Source organism: Bubalus bubalis, chromosome 6 (assembly GCF_019923935.1).
Source record: "Bubalus bubalis isolate 160015118507 breed Murrah chromosome 6, NDDB_SH_1, whole genome shotgun sequence".
NCBI classification, from domain to species: domain Eukaryota; kingdom Metazoa; phylum Chordata; class Mammalia; order Artiodactyla; family Bovidae; genus Bubalus; species Bubalus bubalis.
The window spans coordinates 48,539,467-48,551,941 of record NC_059162.1 but is presented as its reverse complement, the minus strand read 5'-3'; the positions used below and the strand labels follow the sequence as shown (position 1 = coordinate 48,551,941).

The window sequence follows — 12,475 nt, the reverse complement described above, 5'->3', positions numbered from 1 at the left end:
AATGCTTTAAAGTGGTACAGAGTTTCTGGTTTAAGAAAAAAATTAGACTAAAAAGAGACAGTCAAGGACTTTAACTGCAGGAGTATTATCAACTGCTAGGAAACTGCAGTTGGTACAGTTATACCAGATTTTAAAGAGTGGGGAAAATTGGATAGGTAGGGGGTGCTATTTATTAGATGTACTAAACACATTAATACAGACAGTGTAGAATAGGCATCTATACAGAGGATACATTAAAACTCTGACTTAAACGAAGACCCAAACCCTTCTCTAAATGGATTAAAATGCTGCAAGATACACAACAAAATATAATCTGAAATGGAAAGAAGGGAAATCTCTGCTTGCTAGAAACAAGAAGAAAATGAAATGGGAGCAGTCTGTGACCCTGAACCTTGGGAGGAGGACATAATGATGCCAGAAAGCTAGAGCTGGGTTTTGGGTTGCCCTCCCCAGGTTCCGGAGCAGAGGCCTACCGAGGAACAAAAAACTGAAGGCTGATAATTCCACAACAGTAACAGCTCCCCTGTATCTGAAACCTAGAGTGCTCTGGGCTTAGTTCTTAGCCGTCTTCTATTTCCTAACTACATTCAATCCCTGGGTGATATCACAGTTTCTCGTTTTGAGTATTACCATGTAAACACAGGTGACTCCAAAATTCATGTTGAAGACCAGCTTCCTTCAACTTGAGACTCATACATCTAACTGCACAGCCAACATCCTTGCTTATATATTCACAGATATCTTACACTCAGCCCTGCTGTTCTCTCATGTAGTCTTCCTCATGTAAATGAATGGCAGTTCCATTTTCCTAGTTGCTGCTGCTAAGTCGCTTCAGTCGTGTCCAACTCTGTGCGACCCCATAGATGGCAGCCCACCAGGCTTCCCCGTCCCTGGGATTCTCCAGGCAAGAACACTGGAGCGGGTTGCCATTTCCTTCTCCAAATTTTCCTAGTAGCTCAGGCCAAAAATCTGGATGTCATCTCCCACTCTGTTTTTTCTCCACATCTCGCACCTTGTCTGCCAGGAAATCCTATTAGCTCTTCTTTCACAGTATGTCCAGAATCTGACTGTTCCCCATCACACCCACCACTGCCATCCTTGTCCAAGCCATGCTGGTCTCTTACCTGAATTATTCCAATAGCCTCCAAACTGCTTTCCTTGCTTCTGCCCTTGCCCCTTTTAGTGTATTCAGCAGCCAAAATGATCCTATTAAAATATAAGCCAGATCACATCATTCCCCTTTAAAACTTCCCAATGGTTCCCCACATCACTCATGGGGGGGGAAAAACCTAAGACTAAAAATGGACCAAAAGGTCTTAAAAGATCTGACCCTGTTATCCCCACTTTGACGTCTATGGCTTCATAACCTATGAGCTTTCTCTTGCTTACTCTGCTTTGGCCACACTGATCTCCTTTGCTGTTCCATAAATATGCAGGTACAATTCTGTCTCAGGGCGCTTCACCGCAGTTATTGTTTCCTCTTCAAGACTGGCTTTCCTCAGGCTGCTCTGCACCATACCTCCATCAAGTCTTGGTTCAAGTATCACCTTTCCCAACCACCCTACCAAAAACTGCAATCTCCCTTCAACTCCCCAATATTCTCTGTTCCCTTTTACTGCTCTATTTCCCTGCTCTATTTCTCTCTTTAGCATTTATCACTAGCAAATTATACATTTTACTTAAATATCTTGTTTATTATCCCCTTACTGAGATATAGACACCATAAAGGAAGAGGCATTTGTAATTTATTCACTAATGTATCCCTAGCACCCAATGGGAATGCAGTAAATACTTGTTAAATAAATGAATGCCAAATTCACAGTTATTAAGGAAAAAATTCAAACTAGAATTCTAAATACAGAATGCAATCAAAGGAGGGCAAAACCCAAACATATTTTCAAACAAACAAAATGGAAAGAATAAGTCCCTTCCATGAAAGAACTAAAAATATATATATATTTCTAGAAGAAAAACAGTGGATCCAAAAGAAAGGAGTAGTGAGGGTAAGGAAAGCAAATACTACATACATCTAAATAAATACTAACTGCATAAAATAATAGTAATAAGTAATATAAGTGGAATAAAAACAAGGTAGAAACAAAACCCTGAACAATACCATATAGGATGGGAGGTGGTGCTCACAGTTAAAATATTCTAAAAGCTTTTTCTTTTTTTTTCAGAAGACTGGAAATAATAAGATTTTGATTTTAAGTTGGATATCTGTATTAACAATTTAAAGAAAATACCCAAGGGAAGAGGGTAATTTCCATTCCAGGATAAGAGGAGGACAATGAAAACTCAATCCAAACAGAAGGCAGAAACGGAACAAAAAAAGATTCAAAGGAAATGGTAAGTAGAAAGAACCAAATAAAATAGTAGAAATAAATCTAATATATTAGTGACCAAAATAAACGTACATGTACCAAACATGTTTGTTAAGAGACAATGATTCTCAGTTTTGAATTTTAAAATTATACTTTGTCATTTATAAAAGACACATTTAAAACATCATGACACACAAAACTCAAAAGAGGTGGAAAATATGCAAACACTACAGCACAGATTACAAAAACAGCGAGAGAATATTATGAAAATATTAATGCCAATAAGGAGAAGGCAATGGCACCCCACTCCAGTACTCTTGCCTGGAAAATCCATGGACAGGGGAGCCTGGTAGGCTGCAGTCCATGGGGTCGCTAAGAGTTGGACACAACTGAGCGACTTTACTTTCACTTTTTACTTTCATGAGGTGGAGGAGGAAATGGCAACCCACTCCAGTGTTCTTGCCTGGAGAATCCCAGGGACGGGGAAGCCTGGTGGGCTGCTGTCTATGGGGTCGCACAGAGTTGGACACGACTGAAGCGACTTAGCAGCAGCAGCAGCAATGCCAATATATTTGCAAAGTTACCAAAATTAAACATGTTCTTAGAAAAATATCTTTGTTACACTGATTTTAAAAGAAACAGAAAGCCTGTAAAGTTTTATTTCCATAACAAAAATAACACACTGGGCCAGACACTGGGGCCATTGTATAACAGACAAGTTATACAAAACTTAAACTGGAAAAGAAGAACAAAATAGTGACTATTTGTTGTTGCTATGATATTTTATATATAGAAAACACTAAAGATTCCACCAAAAATCTGTTGGAATTAAGAGACACATTCAGCAAAGTTCCGGATACAAAATCAATAGGCAAAAATCTTTTGTATTTCTACAACTATTAACAAATTATCAAATTGGAGCCAGAATAATCCTATTAAATACAAATCTTAAGTCGCAAAAAACAAAAAAACAAAAAAAAAAGAAAACAATACCATTTATGACTGCATCAAAAAGAATAAAATACCTAGGAATAAGTTTAGCCAAGGAGGTGAAAGACTTGTTTACTGAAAACTATTGGACGGTGATGAAAGAAATTAAAGAAGACACCAATAAATAGAAAGATATTCTGTGCTCATGGATTAGAAAAACTAATCTTGTTAAAATGTACCACCAAACCAGCTTTACAAGAAATGTTAAAGGAACTTCTCTAGGTGAAAAAGAAAAGGTCACAATTAGAAACTGGAAACATGAAAATATGAATGGAAAAAATTAATCAGTAAAGGCTGTAGCTCAGCTGGTAAAGAATCCATCTGCAATGCAGGAGACCCCAGTTCGATTTCTGGGTTGGGGAGATCTACTGGAGAAGGGATAGGCTACCCACCCCAGTATTCTTGGGCTTTCCTGGTGGCTCAGCTGGTAAAGAATCTGCTTGCAATGTGGGAGACCTGGGTTTGATCCCTATGTTGGGAAGATCCCTTGGAAAAGGGAACAGCTACCCACTCCAGTATTCTAGCCTGGAGAACTCCATGGACTATATAGTCCATGGGGTCGAAAAGAGTTGGATAGGACTTAGCGACTTTCACTTTCACTTTCAAAGGCAAAAATACAGGAAGGGTAGGAAATTTTCCATGCACAAAGCTAGCAGGAAAGTTAGTAAAACCATCTATATCCACAATAATCAGATAAGGGATACACAAAACAACTCCTGGTAAAACATGATATCTAAAACAGTTATCATGAGGGGAGGAGAATACAAATGCAAAGTTGTTAAAACGCAGTTGAAATTAAGAGATCATGAATTTAATCATATATATAATCATAATCATATATATATCTCATGCAAAAAGAAAAAAGAATCCAAACCTAATCCTAAAGACGGTCATCAAATCACGAGAGAACAAAAGAACAAGAACAAGACAGACCTATAAAACAATGAACAAAATGGCAATAAGAACATGCATATTAACAATTACTTTAAATTTAACTGGACTAAATGATCTAATCAACGACAATGAGTGGCTAAAAAAAAAAAAGCTGCCTACAAGAGATGCACTTCAGATCTAAAGATACACACAGACTAAAAATGAGGTGATAGAAAAACATATTCCACGCAAGTGGAAATCAAAAGAAAGCTGGGGTAGCAATACTTACAGCAGAAGAAATAGATTTTTAAATAAACACTGTTACAAGAGACAAAGAAGGACATTACATAACGATCAAGAGATTGCTCTAAGAAGATATAAACATATGCACCCAACATAGGAGCATCTAAATACATAAAAGAAATATAGACACAAAGGGAAAAATTGGCAATAATAGTAAGGGACTTTAACACCCTACTCACATCAATGAACAGATCATCCAGACCAGATAGAAGATTAATAAAAAAAAGTACTAGTCTTAAATGACACAATAGTCCTGATGGACTTAGGAGTATTTATAGAACATTCCATCCAAAAGCAGCAGAGTACACATTCTTTTCAAGTGCACGTGGAACATTTTTCAGGATACATTACATGCCTCACACAAAAGAAGCCTTGATAAATTTAAGAAAACTAGAATCCTATCAAGCATCTTTTCTGACCACACTGCTATGAGACTAAAAGTCAACTCTAAGAGAAAAGCTTCAAAACACATATAGACCTGTGAAAGCTAAACACTATGCTATTGAACAATGAATGGATTGCTGAAGAAATTGAAAAGGAAATTAAAAAAATATGTGAAGACAAATGAAAATGAAAACACAATGATCCAAAACCTATGGGATGCAGCAAAAGCAGTTCTAAAATGGACATTTACAGCAATACAAGCTTACCTCAGGAAAGAAGAAAAATCTCAAATAAGAAATCTAGTCTCAAATCTAAAGGAGCTAGAAAAAGAAAAACAAATAAAACCTAAAGCTAACAGAAAAAAAGAACTTATAAAGGTCAGAGTGGAAATAAATGAAATAGAGACTAAAAAACAATAGAAAAGATCAATGAAACTAAGAGTTGGTTCTTTGAAAAGATAAACAAAATTGATAAACCTCTAGCCAGATTCATTAAGGAGAAAAAGAAAGTGGGCTCAAATCGATAAAATCAGAAATAAAAAAGAAGTTACAACATGCACCACAGAACTACAAAGAGTCATGAGACTACTACAACTATGGGCAATACAAAATGGGCAACTTAGAAGAAGCAGACAAATTCCTAAAACTCTTACATGACTTCTCAAGACTCAGTCAGGAAGAAATACAAATATGGACAGATCAATTACCAGAAATAAAAATGAATCAATAATTAAAAAAAAATTCCAAACAAGCAAAAGTTCAGGATCAGAAGGCTTCACAGGTGAATTCCACCAAACATTTAGAGAAGAGTCAACACCTATCCTTCTCAAACTATTCTAAAAATGTGCAGAGGAAGGAACACTACCAAACTCATTCTATGAGGTCAGCATCACCTTGCCACCCAAACCAGACAGAGATACCACAAAAAATAAATTACAGGCCAAGATCACTGATGAACATAGATGCAAAATCCTCAACGAAACACTAGCTCTAACTGACTCTAACAATACATTAAAAGGATGATATACTACAATTAAGTGAAGTTTATCCCAGGACGTTAGGATTTTTCAATATCTGCAAATCAATAAATATGATACACTACATTAACAAACTGAAGCATAAAAGCCATCAGTTTAGTTCAGTTGCTCAGTCGTGTCCGACTCTTTGCGACCCCATGAATTGCGGCCTCCCTGTCCATCACCAACTCCCGGAGTTCACCCAGACTCACATCCATTGAGTCCGTGATGCCATCCAGCTATCTCATCCTCTGTCGTCCCCTTCTCCTCCTGCCCCCAATCCCTCCCAGCATCAGAGTCTTTTCCAATGAGTCAACTCTTCACATGAGGTGGCCAAAGTACTGGAGTTTCAGCTTTAGCATCATTCCTTCCAAAGCAATCCCAGGGCTGATCTCCTTCAGAATGGACTGGTTGGATCTCCTTGCAGTCCAAGGGACTCTCAAGCGTCTTCTCCAACACCACAGTTCAAAAGCATCAATTCTTCAGCGCTCAGCCTTCTTCACAGTCCAACTCTCACATCCATACATGACCACTGGAAAAACCACAGCCTTGACTAGCCATACAATTATTTAAATAGATGCAGAAAAACTTTTTCATAAACTTCAACATCTATTAATGATATTGAAAATGGGCATAGAGATAACACATTTCAACATAATAAAGGCCATATATGTCAAGTCCGCAGCTAAGATCATACTCAAAAGTGAAAAGCTGAAAACATTTTTTTTTTAATTAGGAATAAGATAAGAATGTCCACTCTTACCATGTTTATTCAACACAGTGCTGGAAGTCCTACCCACAGAAATCAGCAGGGAAACAGATATTACAAAATCCAAACTGGAAAGACGTAAAACTATCACTGTTTGCAGATGATATACTACATGTAAAAAATCCTGAAGACACCACCAAAAATCTATTAAGAGTTCATCAATGAATACAACAAAATTGCAGGATACAAAATTAATACACAAAAATCTGCTGCATTTCCATACACTGATCACAAACTATCAGAAAGAGAAACTAAGGAAACAATCCCATTTACAATTGCACAAAAAAGAATAAAATACCAAGGAATAAACCTACCTCAGGAAGAAAAAGTCCTGTGTTTGGAAAATTATGAGACACTGATGAAGGAAATTGAAGACCACATAAACAGATGTAAAGGTATACTATGTTCGTAGATTGGAAGAACTAATAATCTTAAAATGACCATGCTACCCAAGGCAATCCACAGGTTCAATGTAATTTCTATCAAATGACCAATGGCATTTTTCATAGAACTTAAAAATTTTTTTTTAATTTGTATGGAAGTACAAAAGACAACAAAGCAGCCAAACAATCTCGAGAAAGAACGGAGCTGGAGAAATTGTGCTCCCTGACCTCAGACTATACCATTAAGCTACAGTAATCAAAAGAGGATGGTACTGGCACAAAAACAGACACACAGATCACACAGATCTCTGTTCTCTGGCACAGAACAGAGATCCCAGAAATAAACCCATACACTGATGGTCGATTACTTAGGATAAAGGAGGCAAGAACACACAGTGAAGAAAAGACAGTCTCTTAAATAAGTGGCAATGAGAAAGCTGGATAGCTACATATGAAAGAATAAAATTAGAACATTCTCTAACATCAGGTAGAAAAAATAAACACAAAATGGATTAAAGGCCTAAATGTAAGACCAGAAACCATAAAACTCCTGAAAGAACACATAGGCAGAAGACTCCCAAAAGAAATTGTAGCAGTGTTTTTTGGATCTGTCTCCTAAAAAAGGCAACAAAAGCAAAAATAAACAAATGGAACCTAATGAAAGTTAAAAGCTCCTGCACATGAAAGGAAAACACTGACAAAATTAAAAGACAGCCTACTGAATGGGAGAAGACATCTGCAAATACATGATCAATAGGGGGTTAATGTCCAAAAATATATAAACAGCTCAAATATCAAAAAACAAAAAAAAGCCCAGCAACCTGATTAAAAAAGGGGAAAAATATCTGAACAGACAATTTTCCAAAGAAAAGATCAGATGGCCAATGATCAGGGAAATGTCAGTTAAAACCACAATGAGATATTACCTCACACTTGTCTGGCTGTCATCAAAAAGAACACAGATAACAAATGTTGGTGAGGACATGGAAAAAAAAGAACCCTCATACACTGTTGGTAAGAATGTACATTGGTGCAGCTATTGTGGAAAACAGTATGGAGGTTTCCCAAAAAACTAAAAATAGAAAACTACCACATGACCCAGCAATTCCACTCCTGGGTATATATTTGAAAAAAGAAACAAAAACACTAAATCAAAAAGATACATGCACTCCAAGGTTTATAGCAGCATTATATACAACTGTCAAGATACGGAAGGAACCTAAGTGTCCATTAACAGAAGAATGGATAAAGAAGATGTAGTGTACACACACACATACACAATGAAATACTACTCAGCTATAAAAAGAATGAAATTTTGCCAAATGCAATGATATGCATTGACTTGGAGCATATTATACTAAGCGAAGTAAGTTAGAGAAAGACAAATACTGTATAATATCACACGTGGAATAGAAAAAATAAACTAGTGAATATAATAAAAAAGAAATAAAATCACAGATACAGAGAACAAATTAGTGGTTCCCAATGGGGCAAGGAAAGGAGGGGCAAGTCGGAGAAGGGATTAAACTACACATAAAATAAATAAGTTATAAGGATATATTATACAGAAAACAGCCATTATTTTATAATAACTACAAATGAAGTGAGAGAATAAATTTCCGTTGCTTCAAGCCACCCTGTGTATAGCACTTTGTTATAATAGCACTAGGAAACTAACACAGTATTGAGTCCTGAAACAGAAATGAAGCATTTTGGCTCATCCCATACCACATATTTCACTATGGCTGAATAATAGCGGGTCGATTTCAATCTTGTTTAACGGGGATCTTCCAAGAACACATTTTAGTAGTGCGTAAGTGAGGGATGGCCACCTGATGTGGAGAGCTGACTTATTTGAAAAGACCCTGATGCTGGGAAAGATTTGAGGGCAGGAGAAGAGGACGACAGAGGATTAGATGGTTGGATGGCATCACTGACTCAAAGGACATGAATTTGGGTAGGCTCTGGGAGTTGGTGAGGGACAGGGAGGCCTGGTGTGCTGCAGTTCATGGGGTCGCAAGGACTCAGACACGACTGAGCAACTGAACTGAAGTGAGGGATGAGGGGCCGTCCCAGGTCACGATAGTAGTAAAGAACCCACCTGCCAATGCAGGAGATTTAAGAGACATGGGTTTGATCCCTGGGTCAGAAAGATCCCCTGGAGGAGGGAATAGCTACCCACTCCAGTATTCTTGTCTGGAGAATCCCATGGACAGAGAAGCCTCTGTGGACTGAGTTGCCAACAGTCAGACACGACTGAAGTGAGTTAGCACGCATGCACACAGTGAGGGATGACGCTTACAAGTGACCAAATCGTAACTAAAACAAGGTTTAATTAGCTAAAAAAGGTCAGCAGAGGGTGAGTTACCCATTAGTGCATCCTGATTAGATGCACTATCGATAAGAACAACGATAGGGCTCATATGAGGGCAGCTCTGGAGTAACTGAAGGCAGGACTCAGCATCTGCTTTTCCATCTTGCTCTTCCTGTATATTAACTTCATAGTTTGCTCTAGCTGTCTTTAGCTAGCAGGTGAAAACATGACTGCTTTTCTCCAAGTTTTCTCTTTTATAGAGCTGAAGCACCTGAAGAAAGACTATTTCCATTCTCCGGGTCCTCAAGTCCAAAGAGCCCAGAGGAACCATTTGAGTGGCCTGAGCCGGGTTGTCTGTCCATTCCTGAACTACCTGTTGGAGCTCCATGGCCAGGCAGGTACCAGAGAGAGGGAACGACGGAGACAAGCTAATGAAGAATAGCTCTGGTTTCTTTCCTTGATAAAATAGTTTTACTTTTTTTCAGTTTACTCCAAATTCTGATTAAAATGCTAAAATGAAGCAAGCAATGAGGAGCTGAGAAGTAATTTTAAAGGCAGATACAGATATAATTGGAAGGATAAACAGTAGTAACAGTAAATGATCAATACACTTAATACATTGATAAAGAACTTTAATGAGAGACTTCCTTGATGGTCCAGTGGCTAAGACTCCATGCTCCCAATGCAGGGGGCTCAGGTTAAATCCCTGGTCAAGGAATTACATCCCACATGCCACGACCAAGAGTTTGCACGTTGCAACTAAAACCCAGCACAGCCAAATAAATAGATAAATATTACAAAGAATTACACTTTGGTGTGTTCTTAAAAAAAAAAATTTAACAAAGAGCCAATAAGCACATGAACTGGATGCTTTAATATGTAATTATAAATAAAACAATTTTTGCAGTTGGAATTACCAAAAAAAATATCTATTTGAAACAAAAGAATATAAGAAATTAGCAACCATTTTTATCTGAAGATTTAAAGAGTCTTTTATCTTTGAGTAGTAAAGGCACTATATTTCATCGACAATAAACGTGTGACCGTATTGTGTGAGCAGGGCACTGAAGTGCCATGAGATTGCTTCATGAGAGAATTAAATTCAATATACAACCTGTAACTTTCTTAGACATAGAAATTATTACTTACCGTAGCACTGGGGTTTCTATCAGCTCGAATTTGTTCAAAAGAATTTATTTTATGGGTACTCATTTCATCAGTGTCAGCAACGATATAATGTCTAGGAGAATAAGCATTGGACAGGTTCTCCAGCAGCCTTAGGATCTCAGTGGTATGCCCACCTGGAAAAAATATTGGAAGGCCTAAGATGAAGAAACTTGTAATGGACATATCCATCTGATGATGTTATCCTACTGCTAAGTTTTGTGCATTTCTCAAAATACAGAAGGAATATATGGAAACAATAATCTGTGCCCTTGTAGAAATATTACTTCTATATTACTTCTATATGGGGGAAGAGGATAATATAAAAATAACATCAGTACCAACAGTAAGTCATGCTACTGTACTAGCTGAAGAAGGTACAAAGAAGTATAAGACACTGTACTGTGCATGCTCAGTGGCTCAGTGGTGTCCAACTCTTTGCGACCCCATGGACTACAGTCCATCAGGCTCCTCTGTCCGTGGGATTGTCTCAGGAAAGAATACAAACAAACAAGTAGGATAATCAAACAAATTAAGTATTTGTTTTCTCGAAGCACATATATATTCTTATAGTAGAAAGGGAAAGATTACTCTCTAGATCCCAGAAGGAATTAGATATAGAAATAAGTCAGCACAGAGTAAATATAAAGGGAATTAGAATCATACTGGAACTTTATAACTTGTCACCCATTTTCTTCTGTGAAAGTGAATGAAAGTGTTAGCTGCTCAGTCCTGTTTGACTCTTTGTGACCCCAAGGACTGTAGCCCAACAGGCGCCTCTGTCAATAAGTTGTCACCCATCTTCTTATGCAAGTAATTCACACATCTCATACTCATCTTAGAATTTTTGTTTTTAACTTTGAAAAAGTGTGGTAGTTTGCAAAGTAGGTACTTATTTTCACAGCTAGAACAATTAAGGATAAAACCTAATATACATAACATCTTCCACTGCAGTTAAGACTTCATTTTACCTGCTTTCATGGTCTTTTTTCCTTTTTTTTTTTCTTTAAAGGAAAGCCTCACTGAATACATTCTTTCAAAATTTAAGCTTGTTACTGAACCAAGTCATTAAAATGATGGGCTTTGTGTTCCATTTTACTCTTTCATTAAGATTTATTCTTTGGGAATGAAATCCTCTCAGTTCTATCTTAAGATGAACCCAGAATGCAATCACTTCTAACTTCCTTTGCAAGCATCCTGCTCCAAACCACACCTCTCTTGCATGGATTATGACTGTAGCTTCCTGGTCTATTCCCCTCACTGCCCTTGTCTATTTAAGTATCCACTATAGTCTATTCTCAACACAGCCTCTATAGTGATCCTACTAAAAAGAGTTGATCAAATTATTTATCTCTATGCAAAACCCTCCAAGGGCTCCCCTTCTCATATGGAATAAAAGACTTTTTGTAAGCTCTTGGGCCTCATCTGCTTCTTCCCCACCTTACGCAGTCTACTCCAGCCACTCTGGCCTCCTTGCTATTGGGTATCTGTCATCTCCCCAAGGAGGCTTTCCCTGACAATTCTATCTAAAATGCAACTTCCTTTCTCTACTTCACAGTATTTATTGCCTCTAACTAACTATTCAGTCTATTCATTTTTTCTGTTTTGGTCTCCCCTACCCTAGCCCCAGTAGACGGTAAACACCATGATAGCAAGGGCTTTTATTTTGTTACTGCTGTACCTCCAATGACAGACAATTTAATATTACATCTAAAATTGTCTAAGCAGGTCACATGTCTTTGAAACATATGGTATTTCAAAGACAAATAATAATTTTGATTGGTATTCTTTAAACAAGTGATACTTTATGGTAAGATTAAGCATTTTTTGGTATTCAGGGTAAACAAGGAAAATGTCTTCCCATCCTAAATTTTGGACATGAACTATTAAATTATTTATCTAACTACAAATCTTTCTTTGCTTTGGATGACTTTTGGAGGTCCTTGACTCTTCATA

The 12,475-nt window shown here is 37.4% G+C and overlaps 1 protein-coding gene across 1 annotated transcript in view; it reads right to left on the bottom strand.

The window, feature by feature from the left end:
- Nucleotides 1–12,475, bottom strand: part of ALG14 (ALG14 UDP-N-acetylglucosaminyltransferase subunit) — a 95,615-nt gene that overhangs the window by 80,930 nt on the left and 2,210 nt on the right. Inside the window, exon 2 of the mRNA XM_006075765.3 lies at nt 10,505–10,656. Within this exon, the coding sequence (XP_006075827.1) occupies nt 10,505–10,656 (152 nt within the window). The remainder of the gene's footprint in view (nt 1–10,504; nt 10,657–12,475) is intronic.